The 16,402-nt window shown below is 56.6% G+C and overlaps 2 protein-coding genes across 2 annotated transcripts; both read left to right on the forward strand.

The window, feature by feature from the left end:
• Window positions 1-2,928: 2,928 nt before the first annotated feature.
• Window positions 2,929-4,663, forward strand: ZNF497 (zinc finger protein 497). The gene is given in 2 exon segments (XM_055239942.2): window positions 2,929-3,586; window positions 3,589-4,663. Coding segments are annotated over 2 exon segments (1,242 nt in total). The 3' UTR covers window positions 4,173-4,663.
• A 2,148-nt stretch (window positions 4,664-6,811) lies between these two features.
• A1BG (alpha-1-B glycoprotein) lies at window positions 6,812-13,602 on the forward strand. The gene is made up of 8 exons (XM_055239924.2): window positions 6,812-6,901; window positions 6,978-7,013; window positions 7,109-7,378; window positions 7,755-8,027; window positions 8,619-8,915; window positions 9,657-9,938; window positions 12,821-13,108; window positions 13,427-13,602. Exons 1-8 carry the CDS (start codon window positions 6,868-6,870, stop codon window positions 13,432-13,434), a joined length of 1,488 nt encoding a protein of 495 aa, XP_055095899.1. The 5' UTR covers window positions 6,812-6,867; the 3' UTR covers window positions 13,435-13,602.
• The last annotated feature ends 2,800 nt before the right edge of the window (window positions 13,603-16,402 follow it).

Here is a 16,402-nt window from a genome sequence, read left to right on the forward strand (position 1 = left end):
GCCTGGGTGAAAGAGCGAAACTCCATCTCAAAAATAGAAAAATAAAAAATAAAAAAATTAGCTGGGTATGGTGGCACGCACTTGATGTCCCAGCTCCTTGGGAGGCTGAGGTGGGAAGATGGATTGAGCCTGGGAGATGAGATTGCACCACTGCACTCCAGCCTGGGTGACAGAGCCAGACCCTGTCTCAAAAGAAAAAAAAAAGAAAAAGAAAAATGAATGGAGTCATACAGTTTTTAAGCTTTTGGGATTGGATGGTAACTTTTTAAAAAACATAAATACAATTCATCCTTTTAAAGTGTGTAATTCAGTGGTTTTTAGTATATTCAATGTTGCACAGTCATCACCACTAATTCCAGAATATTTTCATCACTCCCACAGCTGTATCTCCCATTTCTCTCTTCCCTGCAGATCCTGGCAACCACTAATCTACTTTCTGCCTCTTATAGACGTATCTGTTCTGGACATTTCACATAAACGGAATCACATAATATGAAGTATTTTGGGTCTGATTTTTTCGTTTACACTTCGCATAATCTTTCCAAGATTCATCCATCTTGTAGTGTGTATCAGTACTTTATTCTCTTTTTTTCTGAGACAGAGTCTCACTTTGTCACCCAGGCTGGAGTGCAGTGGTGCGTCTTGGCTCACTGCAACGTCCACCTCCCGGGTTCAAGCAGTTCTCTGCCTCAGCCTCCTGAGTAGCTGGGATTGCAGGCACCTGCCACCACGCCTGGCTAATTTTTGTATTTTTAGTAGAGACGGGGTTTCACCATGTTGGCCAGGCTGGTCTTGGAATTTCTGACCTCGTGATCCATGCGCCTCGGCCTCCCAAAGTGCTGGGACTACAGCTGTGAGCCACCACACTTGGCCTAACTTAAATTTTTAAAACACTTCCTGGAGGGGACAAACAGGACCCATCTGCTGGTCTGACTCTGGGTGTCCTGTTCACAGTCTCTGCCTTAGGTGTTCTGTGTGTGGGATGAAGGGAGCCAAGGAGACAGGGCAGGGCAGGGACCCTCAAGAAAAGCAGGGAGAGGGGAAGGGATGGTACAAGCAGCCATGGCACCTCAGTGTGTCCCTCAGGCACCTGGACACACAGGTGGGCAAAGATGCCGACACTGGGGGCCAGAAACACCGCTACCCCCATTCTTCCATTTTTACTCAGTCTCAGGTGGTCCCAAGGAGGGGACCTTCCTGGCCTTGCTGTGCTCACAGGCTCACCTTTGTGTTTCCAGCTGCAGAGAAAGTACCCTGGGCCATGCAGCTGCCTTCCCCTCCCGGGGAAAGGGGCAGGATGGCTGCCCAGATGAGTGAGGCATCAGCCCTGGCCCCCAGGTCTTCCAGAGTCCACTGGAACTGATGGTGGGTGAGCCCAGCTCCAAGAGCCCTGGCCAGTGCTCCTAGGGGTTCTGCTACGAGAAGGCAGCGGGGCCCTGGCTCAGCTGCGTGAGCTGTGTTGCCAGTGGCTGATGCCCGAGGCCTGCTCCAAGGAGCAGATACTGGAGCTCTTGGTGCTGGAGCAGTTATTGGGCACACTGCTCCCGGACATCCAGGCCGGACATCCAGGCCTACGCGCAGGAGCAGTGGCCAGGCAGCCCTGAGGAGGCCACTGCCCTGGCGGAGCGGCTACAGCAGGAGTCAGCTGGGCCAGGACTCCAGATGAGTGGGGGCTGGGCTGGGGGCTGGGTGTGCTTCCCCTGCTCACGACCCCAGCTGAGCTAGCACTGGGGCCAGTGGGGGATTGGTGGCTGAGAGGGCCTGGGGGCTGTGGGAAAGGGATGGTGACAGGTGGGATTTGGTGGTCTTGGCTTGGGCGGCAGAGTCAGAGATCTCCAGTCCACACCTGTGCGCTCTGCACTGTGTCCTGAGAACTGCAGGTGCAGAGAAGGGTGGGTCATGGCACTGCATGCCCCTTGTTTTCACCTCAGATCTGCTAGGCTGAACACCTCACCCTGCCCTGCTACCTTCCTGTCCCCAGGTGCCAGCCCCCAATCCCCAAGAGGAGCTGGTCCCCAGGACAGAGGAGGGAGAGGAGCAAGAGGCTCCCCTGGGCCCCTTCCAGGCCCCACCTCCAAGTACGGCACCATCCACACACTTGTCCCTGCCCTGCCTTGGCAGCGGGGCTGGAGACTACACAAGGATGATAAGGTGCTCAGGGCAAATGGGGATGAGTTTTGCTCGCTGTAGAGACTTCACTGTGGGAAGGATCGGCTGGACAGGCAGGCATGGCCTCAGGACCAAGGAGGCCTTCCCACCCTTGGCCTCTCTCTCTCGCTCTCTCTCAGGGATCTGGGCTGCACAGCCACCCCATGCCTTGGACCACCTGGTCTGACCTGCACAGAGGCCTGGTGTGGACATTGCCTGGGTAACAGCCACTGAGATCCTCCAGCCTGGACATGCTGCCCATATTGTGTGGAGGGGACTACCCAGGGATCCAGCCAGGGTGGAGTGGGTGAGGCAGACATAGCTGTGTTTGGGTCAGGCGGTGTCCTCCAGCCTCCTGGAATGGAGATGGGTCCATCGTCTTCCTCACAAACTGGAGTCTCCACCTGCTTGGCACGGGGCCCCACCCCGTCAAGCAAGGGGAGGGGAGTGGTGCCACAGTAGGGCCAGTGCAGGTGCGTGGGCAGCTTTGAGTCCTTCCCCGATGCTGGCGCCCCCTCCCCTCCTGCTGAGCCGGGCCGGGTGTGGGGATGTGCACGTGGCCCTGTCAGGCAGGCCCAGAGTGCTGGCCCGTCCCCTGAGTGTCTAGCTCGTCTGCTGGCCTTGCTGCTCCAGGCTCCAAGGGCACTGGGCATCCACGGCCCTGGAGGAGAAGAGTGGGGGATGACAGCCCACCCACCGTCGTGTCCCCCTCTGTCTGGTGTTCTTTGTATTCTCTAAGGCACTTGCCTTTTCTCTCCTGTTTTAGGTCACAGGCGCGAGATGGAGTCCCCAGGAGGGTGGACGCTGCAGGTGGCCCCAGAGGAAGGCCAGGGCCTCTGCAATGTGAAGACTGCCACGAGGGGCCCCTCTGAGGGGGCTGTGTCTGGAGGCTGGGGGGCCTGGGAGAACTCCACGGAGATCCCCAGGGAGGCAGGGGACGGTCAGCGGCAGCAAGCCACACTGGGGGCGGCGGATGAACAGGGAGGCCCCAGCAGGGAGCTGGGCCCCGCAGACGGTGGGCGGGACGGGGCTGGGTCCGGGAGCGAGCCTGCAGACCGGGCGTTGCGCCCTTCGCCTCTCCCAGAGGAGCCGGGCTGCCGGTGCGGGGAGTGCGGCAAGGCGTTCAGCCAGGGCTCCTACTTGCTGCAGCACCGGCCCGTGCACACAGGCGAGAAGCCGTACACGTGCCCCGAGTGCGGCAAGGCCTTCGCCTGGAGCTCCAACCTCAGCCAGCACCAGCGCATCCACAGCGGAGAGAAGCCCTACGCTTGCGGGGAGTGCGGCAAGGCCTTCCGCGCGCACTCGCAGCTCATCCACCACCAGGAGACGCACAGCAGCCTGAAGCCCTTCCGCTGCCCGGACTGCGGCAAGTCCTTCGGCCGAAGCACCACGTTGGTGCAGCACCGACGCACGCACACGGGCGAGAAGCCCTACGAGTGCCAGAGTGCCGCAAGGCCTTCAGCTGGAACTCCAATTTCCTGGAGCACCGGCGCGTGCACACGGGCGCGCGGCCGCACGCCTGCCCGGACTGTGGCAAGGCCTTCAGCCAGAGCTCCAACCTGGCCGAGCACCTGAAGATCCACGCGGGCGCACGGCCACACGCCTGTCCCGACTGCGGCAAGGCCTTCGTGCGTGTGGTGGGGTTGCGGCAGCACCGGCGCACGCACAGCAGCGAGAAGCCCTTCCCCTGCGCCGAGTGCGGAAAGGCTTTCCGCGAGAGCTCGCAGCTCCTGCAGCACCAGCGCACGCACACTGATGAGCGGCCCTTCGAGTGCGCCGACTGCGGCAAGGCCTTTCGCGGCAGCTCCGAGCTGCGCCAGCACCAGCGCCTGCACTCTGGAGAGAGGCCGTTCGTCTGCGCCCACTGCAGCAAAGCCTTCGTGCGCAAGTCGGAGCTCTTAAGCCACCGGCGCACGCACACGAGCGAGAGGCCCTACGCTTGCGGCGAGTGCGGGAAGCCTTTCAGCCACCGTTGCAACCTCAACGAGCACCAGAAGCGGCACGGGGGCCGCGCTGCGCTCTGACCCGAGGACGCCCTGAGCGGGAGGTCGCGGACACGCGGCATTGCGGGGTCCCGGGCGTGAGTGCGCTGTCTGCTGGCCCAGCCTTTTTCAGGCCGCCGGTGCGGGCGCCCTCCTGCTGGGAGTGCAGGGGCGGCCTTGGGTGTGGAGAACCCTGGATGCACAGTCCCTTTGACGATAGCCCACCGGCCACCCTGGCCTGGCTGGGGACATGTGGGATGGGCTCTTACCCCAGGGAGGGCGGCAAGCTCCACTTTGGCGAGAGGTTCGTCCATGCAAAGGTGGGCAAGAACTGGGGTCTCCGACAGGTGTGGCTATTTCTTTAAGTTCTCTGGCACTGTCAAAAGCAGCCAACCCACCCCACAGTCCACATGGTCACCGTTGCTGCTACCAGCTGCTCCGTGCAGTGGCCACTGTGTCTCCTAAGGTGCTCGCTCCAGTCAGCACTTCATCTCAGGCAACCACAGGTGACAGTTAAACATGATGAAACCGCATGCTATGGCTTTCTAGTGTCTCATATTCTGTTGGCAAGAGGCTCAGCACTGCATTCCTGACCGAGGTCAGAACCAGATCAATCCCAGAATCTCACCTTTGTAGGTCTGTTTCATGGGACTTTTCTTTTTTGGGGAAGGAGGCAGGGTTTCACTCAGTCACCCAGGCTGGAGTGCAGTGGTGCAATCACGGCTTATTGCAGCCGCGACTTCTTAGGCTCAGGTGATCCTCCCACCTCAGCCTCCCAAGCAGCTGGGATGACAGACTTGCATCACCACACCTGGCTAATTTTAAAATTTTTTGCAGGGACAGCGTCTCACCATATTGCCTAGGCGGGTCTCAAACTCCTGGGCTCAAGTGATCCTCCTGCCTCAGCTTCCCAAAGTGTTGGGATTATAGGCATGAGCCACTGCACCTGGCCAGGGAACCTTCTTTATACCAAATACCACACCAGTCAGAGTCAAGTCAGGAAATAGAAACCACACTAGGTATTTCAAACAGAGGGGATATAAGTCAGGGACTGTGCAGGTTTTGCAAGGCTCAGAGAGCAAAAGTGGATGTTGCAGAATCTCAGAGCTGGATACTTGCAGGAAGCTGCCACCACCCTCAGGGCTGGAGAACCCAGGAGAGCTAAGAGGAGGGTGCAACGAGGCTGGTGTTGGGACTGCCAAAGGAAACAGACTGACAGCTCCATCTCTGCAGACCTCAGATTTGACCAGGCCTCTGGCTGCCTGGGCTGCCTCACTGCCAATGGACTGAAAGGTTCAGCCACTGTTCAATGATCTGACTTCTGAGTTCTGTGCACACCCTGAGCTCTGCTCCTCTGGCTGGCCACCAGTCCTTGTCTGAGTGCCCCAGGTCTGGTTATAACTTCAGGCCTCAGCACCTGGTTGTCTCTTCTGCAAAGAATGCATTCTCCCCCAGTCCACCCAGAACACACAGCCTCCCTCCAGGTACTGGCTCTGAGCAGGACAGAGAGCATGCAGCAGGTGCTCAGCAATAGGGAAATGGGACCAAACAGAGGGCGTCTCCACAGCTCTCCGTCCCTCACAGCAGAAGCCAGAGCCGCTGCAGTGCGCAGCTGGTCTTCATCACGTCTCTGAGCTCTGCAATCGCTCTGTAGTCGCCTCAACTCCTGGTCTCCTCGGCTCCTTCTCACTGCAACCGCATCTCCCATCTTTGCACTGGCTGCTCCCTCTGCCCGGAATGCTCCTTGCCCAGTTATCCCACTGTCTTCTTTGCATCTGCACACAGTAGATACTCAATAAATGCCTGTGGAATGAGTGAGTGGGGGGGATGCAGTGCAGGGGCAGATGAGGGCTAGGCGGTTGCCCTGGGCCCTCACACTCGTAGCGGAGCTAGGCTGGGACACCCAGGGTGGGGACCAGACCTCCCGGGGTGGGAATGACAGGATGTCCATGGAGGCTGAGTGTGAAAGCACCACAGTCTCACCCCTGTCCTGTTCCATCCCAACAGGCTGTGGTGAGAGAGAGGCCACAGGGAGAGGGGGAGGCAGGGGAAGCGGGAGGCGTGGCCTCCAGGCAGCAGGCTATAGCCACATGAGTGGCCACCAGCAGCTCAGGTAACTGAGCACATGGCACAGGTAGGCCTGGGACGTGCAGGTCTCAGCCAAATGACCTGGGTGGGAATCTGACCCCAGAGCCGTGGTGGGTCACGCCATGCAGAATGAACCAGTGATGGAGAAGGAACCACAGTCCTCAGGAAGAGTGACGGTGCACCTTCAGACAGCCCATGTGAGGGCAACCGCAGAAAGTGAAGTGAACCCCACCTTTGGTGTCACGTGCGGTGTGGTGTGACGGGGAGGGGCTCGCTGGGCTTCAGCCCTGGCACTCTCCACTTGACCTCAGCAGCTCCAGGTAGAGTGGGGAGAACTCAGCGTCTCCTTCTAGAACAGGATCCAGGATCCAACACTGAAATGAGGATGAGGTGGTTTTAGCATCATTTTATCACTCTTGATTTAGTTTATTAATCATACATGATTATTGATTATAATTGTTGCTGGGCATCCTGAGGCCTCAGAAGTTCACCCTTTGCCCTGACCCCATGGGCCCTGCCCCTGCCTTCCGGGAAGGACAAACAAGGGAAGAGGTCAGTGCCCGAGCCGCCCGAGCCGCCCTCCCTCGGGGCCTCATCGCTGCAGACACTCACCCCAGACACTCACTGCACCGGAGTGAGCGCGACCATCATGTCCATGCTGGTGGTCTTTCTCTTGCTCTGGGGTGAGGCCTCCTGGGGTCTGGGTCCCTGGGGCGGGAGGCAGCGGGAACGGGAGCCTCATGGGGGCTGTCTCTGCAGGTCTCCCCTGGGGCCCAGGGACAGAAGCAGCCACATGTGAGTGCAGGGGTGAGGTCTGGGAGTGGCGGGCCCAGGCCGTGGGGGAGCCCTGTCTCTCTGGCACTGAGCTGAGCCCAGCCACCCCTTTGCAGTTTATGACCCCCAGCCCAGCCTGTGGGCAGAGTCCGAATCGCTGCTGAAACCCTCGGCCAATGTGACGCTGACGTGCCAGGCCCGCCTGGAGACCCCAGACTTCCAGCTGTTCAAGAATGGGGTGGCCCAGGAGCCTGTGCATCTTGACTCACCTGCCATCGAGCACCAGTTCCTGCTGACAGGTGACACCCAGGGCCGCTACCGCTGCCGCTCAGGCTTGTCCACAGGATGGACCCAGCTGAGCAAGCTCCTGGAGCTGACAGGGCCAAGTGAGCCGGGGCATGAATTGGGGGCCAGGAGGCAGTGGGTAGGTTGTTGATTGGGGGGTCTTCCTTCCTCCAAGTCACCTGATGTCTCTGAGCCCCAATCTTCCCATCTGTCAAATGGGGATGATGTCTGTGTTAACCCCAGAGTGTTGTGAGGAATACATGGCTGTGTCCCCAGCAGGGCCGGCATGCCGTACAGCTCCCACACACTCTTTTCTCTTGCCATATGCCTTGTTTCCACTGGTGCCTGCCTGCCTTCTCCCAGCAATGCCCTCCGTCCCTGTCTCCTTCACAGTTTTGAGTGTGGGGCCAGGTTCTGCTGGGCTTCCCACGTTTCCCATGTTATGCAGAACCGCTCTTCAACTCCACCCACCCACAGAGTCCTTGCCTGCTCCCTGGCTCTCAATGACGCCAGTGTCCTGGATCACCCCCGGCCTGAACACAACAGCAGTGTGCCGAGGCGGGCTGCGGGGTGTGACTTTTCTGCTGAGGCGGGAAGGCGACCATGAGTTTCTGGAGGTGCCTGAAGCCCAGAAGGATGTGGAGGCCACCTTTCCAGTCCATCGGGCTGGCAACTATAGCTGCAACTACCGGACCCATGGGGAAGGCGCCCTCTCTGAGCCCAGTGCTACTGTGACCATTGAAGAGCTCGGTGGCTGTGGGAACCATCTCGGGGGGCTGTTGGGGGAGGAGGATACAGGGGGCATGACCACATTCACCCTGACCTCCATGCTGAATGCCCTTGCCCAGGACCAGGTCCAGAAAGCTGGCCACACAGTTGCCTGGGTCTGATGGTTACAAAGGAGTTTGAGCAGAGGATGCCCAAAGAATGGAAGGGTGGGCTGGGTCCGGTGGCTCATGCCTATAATCCCAGCACTTTGGGAGGCTGAGGCCAGCAGATCATGAGGTCAAGAGATCAAGACCAGTCTCTCCAACATGATGAAACCCTGTCTCTACTAAAAATACAAAAATTAGACAGGTGTGGTAGCAGGTGCCTGTAGTCCCAGCTACTCGGGAGGCTGAGGCAGCAGAATCCCTTGAACCTGGGAGGCAGAGGTTGCAGTAAGCCGAGATGGCGCCACTGCACTCCAGCCTGGGCAACAAGAGCGAAACTCCGTTTCAAAAAAAAAAAAAAGAATGGAAGGGTGTTCCTGGGGTTGCCACCCGGAGGGCAGAGGTCTGGGGAATGGGCAGAGGGCAGCTCCACGGATGGGGCAGCCTAGTAACGCTGCCTGCATTGCAGCTGCACCACCACCGCCTGTGCTGATGCACCGTGGAGAGTCCACCCAGGTCCTGCGCCCCGGCAGCGAGGTGACCCTCACCTGCATGGCTCCCCTGAGTGGTGTGGACTTCCAGCTGCGGCGCGGGGAGAAAGAGCTGCTGGTACCCAGGAGCAGCACCAGCCCAGACCGCATCTTCTTTCACCTGAACGCGGTGGCCCTGGGGGATGGAGGTCACTACACCTGCCGCTACCGGCTGCATGACAACCAAAACACCTGGTCCGGGGACAGCGCGCCGGTCGAGCTGATTCTGAGTGATGGTGAGCCGGGGCCAGCAGGGACAGGGACGCGGCTGGGTCCCTGGGGAGCAGAAGCAGTACCAGGTGTAGTCTGGGGAAGTGCAGCGCTCTGGGCCAGGGTCCAATCCCAACTTTACCCGCCCACCCCCGGATTCAGGGTCCTAAACTGCAAATAGGACGATAAGCGTGACAACCTTCAGGCCCCACAGAGAATAACTGGGTGAACAGTTCTGGCCTAGGCCACAGGGGGTACCACCTAGCCAGGGTCCCATCCCAGCTGCCAGGTCTGGGTGAGCACTGAGGGCCTCTGCTGAGGCAGCTCCTCCGCTCGCTTGCCTTTGGCCTGATGGTATTTAGCATACTCTGAGCACTGGACAGCGAACCCCATGCCCAGCGGACCACAGGGGCCCCTCGGTGGCGCGGGCATTGGGGCGGTGCCCAGAAGACGCTCGTGGAGCAAATCCACTACTGAGCGGCATCGTGCACCAGGCATCAAGCCATACACAAAACATGTCCCCGTCCCCGCTTCCCGCCTGTGTCTGTAGACAAACAAATTACTAAGAAACAGTGAAAGGGTGCATGTGAGATATCCAAGAAGGACTGGGATGGAAAGGTGGGGCGGGCCCGAGGAGGCGAGGGAGGAAGCTGGCCAGATCACTGCGGGCAGAAGACGCAGCCAAGGCAAAGAGCGTGAGCCCAGACCACGCGTCAGGGCCGAGCCATCCGCGGGGCGCCCGGGTCAGCTCGCGTGCTGCTCCGCAGAGACGCTGCCCGCACCGGAGTTCTCCTCGGAGCCGGAGTCCGGCAGGGCCTTGCGGCTGCGGTGCCTGGCGCCCTTGGAGGGCGCGCGCTTCGCCCTGGTGCGCGAGGACGGGGGCGGGCGCCGCGTGCACCGTTTCCAGAGCCCCGCTGGGACCGAGGCCCTCTTCGAGCTGCACAACATTTCCGTGGCTGACTCCGCCAACTACAGCTGCGTCTACGTGGACCTGAAGCCGCCTTTCGCGGGCTCCGCGCCCAGCGAGCGCTTGGAGCTGCGCGTGGACGGTGAGCTCACGGGGCACCAGCGAGGGCGGGCGCGGGTTCAGTGCCCCTCGGGGCCTCCTGTCTTTCCCCTCTTTCCTTGGGCGTCCGACGGCAGCGCTCTGGGTCTTGGTTCAGCCCCCATCGCCTACCCCGGCGGGGAGCAGGCGATCGGTGGTCGAGGGTCTGGGGACGCCTGGAATTTCGGCTTATTTCCCACGGACGCAAGCCCGTAGGTCACGTGTAGCATGGTGGTCGGCAGCAGGGAGGCTGGACCCAGGTTTTCTTGGTCAGATCCCTGCAGCTCTGTGGCTGCCCTGTTTTCCTTACTGGCCATGTCAGTCGTCATACTGGACGCCCCGCCCCGGCCCCGGTCCCGCAGGCGCACGGCTGATGTGTCCTTCTCCCCATCCCCGCCGTCCCCAGCTCTGTTTGTCCCTCTGATTTCCTCATCGACGTCTGCAGGACTCAGAGCCCAGCAGAGCCTGAGGGCACAGGTCTGACCTCCAGACCTTGAAGTCGTGCCCTTTGCTGGGAGGACCGTTTTCTCTTTCCTTTCTTCTTTTTTCTTTCTTTCCTTTCTTTTTCTTTCTTTCTTTCTTTTTCTTTTCTTCCTTTCTTTCTTTCTTTCTTTCTTCCTTCCTTTCTTCCCTTTCTTCTTTTCTTTCTTTCTTCCCTCTTTCTTTCTTTCTTCCTTTCTTTCTTTCCTTCTTTCTTTCTTCCTTTCGTTCTTTCCTTCTTTCTTTCCTTCTTCCTCTTTTTTCTTTTCTTTTTTTCCTTCCTTTCTTTCCTTCTTTCTTTCTTCCTTCCTTCTTTCTCTCTTTTCTTTCTTCTTTTTTCTTCCTTCTTTCTGTTTATTTCTCTATCTCCCCCCCACCCCATCTCTCTCCTTCCTTCCTCCCTTTTCTTCTCCTTTTTTTTTGGATAACTTACTTTTATTCTTGCAGGCCGGAGTGCAGTGGTGCAATCTCAGCTCACTGCAACCTTCACCTTCTGGGTTCAAGCAGTTCTCCTGCCTCGGCCTCCCAAGTAGCTGGTATTAGAGGCGCATGCCACCATGCCCACCTAATTTTTGTATTTTTAGTAGAGACGGGGTTTTTTTATGTTGGCCGGGCTGATCTTGAACTCCTGACCTTGTGATCTGCCCGCCTCTGCCTCCCAAAGTGCTGGGATTACAGTTGTGAGTCACCATGCCCAGCCTATTCTTGCAGTGTTATAAGCCACCATCCACAATTGATGAAAAATGTTTAACCTTGGCCAGGCAAGGTGGCTCATGCCTGTAATCGCAGCACTTTGGGAGGCCAAGGCGGGTGGATCACAAAGTCAGGAGTTCAAGAGCAGCCTGGCCAACGTGGAGAAACCCTGTCTCTACTAAAAATACAAAATTAGCCAGCTGTGGTGGTACATGCCTGTAATCCCAGCGACTTGGGAGGCTGAAGCAGGAGAATCGCTTTAACCCGGGAGGTGGAGTTTGCAGTGAGTCCAGGTCGTGCCACTGCATTCCAGCCTGGGCAACAAGAGCGAAACTCCATCTCAAAAAAAAAAAAATGTTTAATCTTTAAATTGTACATCTATATCCTATGACTCCAAATTTTATTTATCACTCTCCTTAAAGTCTGAAGAAAATGATTAATTTACTAAGCTCCACAGACAACACAGTCCCACTGACATAACATTTAGTATGATGTCCTACTCTCCTGTTAGAATTAAGAACAGCCAGTATCAAACTGGCCTGAAATCTGATTGGGTTCCTGGGCTCAGAATAACTGTAGTAAATTTGTAAATCCACACTAAGACACAAAATTAAACTAGGATGTGTATATCTATCTTAGAAGAAAACGTTTCACAGTAAAAATCAACATTATGATTTTACCAAATTTCAACATTGTAGTTTGTTAATCCAATCAAGCTTTCAAAATTCCTGATTAGCTCTCAATTAATTGCAAATAACTTCATGTAGTTTGCCCAGCATTTCAAAATGGATAGGGAATATAACTTTTAAAAGCGAAAGTATATTATACATATTGCACTTTTCTGCTAGGCTGGGCTAAGTATCTTCCATGGCAAGATACTCAAACTATTGAATAGAATACACATTTAAATCAAGTACTTACGTGTACTTCATTAATTTCCCTGAAATTATCAACAGCATCACCAAAATCTTCCAGGATTTTGTAACCTTTGATTCCTTACAGTTTTGTTTTGTTTTTTGTTGTTTGTTTGTTTGTTTTTGAGACGGAGTGTCACTCTGTCACCCGGGCTGGAGTGCAGTGGCGCGATCTTGGCTCACTGAAACCTCTGCCTCGCAGGTTCAAGCAATTTTCCTGCCTCCGCCTCCCGAGTAGCTGGGATTACAGGCGCACGCTGCCACGCCCGGCTAATTTTTTGTATTTTAGTAGAGACGGGGTTTCACCGTGTTACCCAGGCTGGTCTGGAACTCCTGAGCTCAGGCAATCCGCCTGCCTCGGCCTCTCAAAGTGCTGGGACTACAGGTGTGAGCCACTGCGCCCGGCACCTTAAATACACTTTTAAAGTTAAACTTATGGAGGGAAAACCTTCATCTATTGACATAGATCGTATGTCCTTTTTTGGTCCCTCCACGAAGGAGCACCGTTTTCTCCATCATTTCTTCTTCCCTTCACCCGTCAGAGTGCCCGAGGCTGGGGACCGCAGAAGCCCCAGGGCAGGCCCGAATCCGGGACTTCCACGGTCCTGGGGGAGGGGTGCGGGGAACAGCAGACACTCACGTGTCGCGCGGACGTCCCGGGTGTGAAGGCAGCGGGCGCAGCTCGGCGGGGCCGGAGGAGCCCTCTGCCCCCGGGAAGGAGACGGAGGGAAGAGGAAGCCGGGGCTGAGGCGCAGGCGCGGGGTGTGGCCTGGCCCGACCGCCCGCCCGCTCCGCCCAGGACCCGCTCCCAGGCCTCAGCTCCGGGCAGCGTGGAGTGGGGCGGTGCCCGCGGGCCGAGACGCCGTCCTGCGCTGCGAGGGGCCCATCCCCGACGTCACCTTCGAGCTGCTGCGCGACGGCGAGACGAAGGCCGTGCAGACGGTCCGCACCCCCGGGGCCGCGGCGAACCTCGAGCTGGTCTTCGTGGGGCCCCAGCACGCTGGCGACTACCGGTGCCGCTACCGCTCCTGGGGGCCCAACACCTTCGAGTCGGAGCTCAGCGACCCTGTGCAGCTCCTGGTGGCAGGTGACGCTTCCCTGGGCCCCGGGTGCTGGTTCCGTCTGCTGGCCTTTGCCGGGGCTGTGCGCACCTCAGGGCCTCTCCCGGCTCCTCCCTTGGGCACCGTGGTTAGCGCTGGGTCTCCCCAGGGCTCGTGGGGGAATTGTGGGCGAGGAACCGCCCAGCAAAGGCCCTGCGGCTGGAGGCGCAGATGGGGGTCTCGGCCGGCAGCCGATCACGCGCTTCCTTCCGGGGGGACGTCAGGGAGGTCGGCCTTGATTTCCGCGAGGAGGAGGGCATAGGGTTTCCCCTCCTCCACCGTTTCTCTTTTCCTCCGTTGTCTAGAAAGCTGATGCAGCCGCGGGCCCAGGGTGCTGTTGGTGTCCTCAGAAGTGCCGGGGATTCTGGACTGGCTCCCTCCCCTCCTGTTGCAGCAGAAGGCCGGGGTCCCTGGGGGGCTGGAGAAGGCTCCCTCATTCCTCCCAGGAATTAATAAATGTGAAGAGAGGCTCTGTTTAAAATGTCTTTGGACTCCCAGGGCTGAGTGGGCTGGGATCTTGTGTCCTCAAAGTGGATGGGTTCTGGGGTGGCTCCTGAGGTAGAGGAGTGGAGAACTGGCTCTTAAGAGCACATTTTTCTTTTCTTTTTTCTTTTTTGAGACAGGGTCTCACACTGTCACCCAGGCTGGAGTGCAGTGGTGCAGTCCGGCTCACTGCAGTTTTGACCTCCCAGGCTCAAGCGATCCTCCTGCCTCAGCCTCCCAAGTAGCTGGGAGCCTGGGCATGCATCGCCACGTCTGGCTAATTATTATTTTTTGTAGAGACAGGGTCTCAGTGTGTTGCCCAAGCTTGTCTTGAACTCCTGGCCTTAAGTGATCCTCCCACCTCAGCCTCCTGAATGGCTGGGACTACAGGCGTGAGCCACCATGCCTGGCCAACTCACGTTTTTCTTTCTATTATTTATTTTTTGTAGAGATGAGTCTCACTATGTTGCCCAGGCTGGTCTTGAACTCTTGGGCTCGAGTGATCCTCCCGCCTCAGCCTCCCAAAGTGTTGGGATTACAGATGTGAGCCACAGCACCTGGCCAACCAACACTTCTCAGGGCCTCTTTCATCTGTGCTCTTCGAGGATGCTGCCTCTTACTCCCTGGGCACCTCGGCCTGGTCCCAGCAGGTATGGGCAGGTTGCTTGAGGCTCCGGACATACCCGTCTCTACCTTGACCACATCAACCCCATCACCAAGAAGAGGTTCAGGGAAGCTGCATTTTGTGGTCTGGTCCTCCCAGTCACAGGGTGGTAGTGCTGGGCTGTTCCCAGCCTCCCACGGCAGAGCTGGGCGCTGTGGAAATGGCTGGATTCCTCTGTGTTCTTTCCCATTGTCCCTCAGCTCTGAGTCCTCTTGTGCCATCTGACATCTGATGCCTTCCCAACCACTGCCGAGTTTCTGCCTGGAGCAGGGCCTCAAGGTCCTGGCACACAGAAGATGCGTATCAGTATTATCAACTAATAGTTGATAAATTGTGTTTTTCAACGAATTTGCTAGTGGTCTGGTTTACTGCCTTAGTAATATCTAGTTCCTAATATGCCTATGCATTTTAATGTCTGCACAGTCTATGATGAGGTCACTTCTCTCAAGCCTGATGTGTCCTCTCTCTCTTGCTAGTGGTTTATCAATTTTTAAAACCTTTTCTTGTTTATTTGTTTTTGAGACAGAGTTTTGCTCTTGTTGCCCAGGCTGGAGTGCAATGGCGTGATCTTGGCTCACAGCAACCTCCACCTCCCGGGTTCAAGTGATTCTCGTGCCTCAGCCTCCTGAGTAGCTGGGCTGACAGGCACCCACCACCTCACCCAGCTAATTTTTGTATTTTTAGTAGAGACGGGGTTTCACCTTGTTGGGTGGCCAGGCTGGTCTCCAACTCCTGAGCTCAGATGATCCACCCGTCTCAGCCTCCCAAAGTGCTGGGATTACAGGTGTGAGCCACCACGCCCGGCCCCAGCTTAGTTTTTAAAAAAGTTTATTTTAGCCATTCTAATAGGTGTGTAGACATATCTAATAGTGGTTTTCCTTGCATTTCCTTAATGTCTGATGACGTTAAGCATTTTTTCCACATGTGCTTAGTTGCCATCTATATAGCATCTTTGATGAAATGTCTCTTTATATATTTTGCACACTTTAAAATATTGGGTTGTTTTCTTTTTTCTTTTCTTTTCTTTTTTTTTGAGATGGAGTCATGCTCTGTTGCCCAGGCTGGGGTGCAGTGGCATGATTTCAGCTCACTGCAACTTCCGCCGCCCAGGTTCAAGTGATTCAACTCCCTCAGCCTCCTGCGTAGCTAGGATTACAGGCATGTGCCACCACACTGGCTGATTTTTGTATTTTTACTGGAGAGGGGGTTTCACCATGTTGGCCAGACTGGTCTTCAACTCCTGACCTCAAGTGATCCACCTGCCTCGGCCTTCCAAAGTGTTGGGATTACAGGCATGAGCCACCGTGCCTGGCCTGTTTGTTTTCTTACTATTGAGTTTTGTTTGTTTGCTTTTGCTTTTTTGTTTTTTGTTTTGTTTTGTTTTTTCCAGAATCTCGCTCTGTTGCCCAGGCTGGAGTGCAGTGGTGTGATCTCGCCTCACTGCAACCTCCGCCTGCCAGGTTCAAGCAATTCTCCTGCCTCAGCCTCCGGAGTAGCTGGCACTACAGGCACCCACCAGCATGCCCAGCTAATTTTTTGTATTTTTAGTAGAGATGGGGTTTCACCATGCTGGCCAGGCTGGTCTCAAACTCCTGACCTTGTGATCCCAAGCACCTCAGCCTCCCAAAGTGCTGGTGTGAGCCACCGCACCTGGTCATTTTTTTGTATCTTTAGTAGAGACAGTATTTCACCATGTTGGTCTCAAACTCCTGAGCTCAAGTGATCTGTCCACCTCGGCCTCCCAAAGTGCTAGGATTACACCGCACCCGGCCTCCAGCCATATTTGTTTTTTCCTTTTATTTTTTGAGACAGAGTCTTGCTCTGTCGCCCAGGCTGGAGTGCAGTGGTGTGATCTTGGCTCACTGCAAGCTCTGCCTCCTGGGTTCACGCCATTCTCCTGCCTCAGCCTCCCAAGTAGCTGGGACTACAGGCACCCACCACCACACCCGGCTAATTTTTTTGTATTTTTAGTAGAGACGGGGTTTCACCGTGTTAGCCAGGATGGTCTCCATCTCCTGCCCTTGGGATCCGCCCGCCTCAGCCTCCCAAAGTGCTGGGATTACAGGCGTGAGCCACCGCGCCCAGCCGCCTCCAGCCATATTTTAAAGATAAAATATTTGTGCGATCTCTATTA

The sequence above is a fragment of the Symphalangus syndactylus genome, chromosome 13 (assembly GCF_028878055.3).
Source record: "Symphalangus syndactylus isolate Jambi chromosome 13, NHGRI_mSymSyn1-v2.1_pri, whole genome shotgun sequence".
In the NCBI taxonomy this organism is placed as follows: domain Eukaryota; kingdom Metazoa; phylum Chordata; class Mammalia; order Primates; family Hylobatidae; genus Symphalangus; species Symphalangus syndactylus.

Bases quoted from the DNA above. Each gene is read 5' to 3' on its own strand.
- A1BG (XM_055239924.2), top strand. From the start codon at position 6,868: ATGTCCATGCTGGTGGTCTTTCTCTTGCTCTGGG. The intron at 7,014-7,108 runs GTGAGTGCAGGG...ACCCCTTTGCAG, and splicing joins AGGGACAGAAGCAGCCACAT to TTTATGACCCCCAGCCCAGC. The intron at 9,939-12,820 runs GTGAGCTCACGG...CGCTCCGCCCAG, and splicing joins CTTGGAGCTGCGCGTGGACG to GACCCGCTCCCAGGCCTCAG.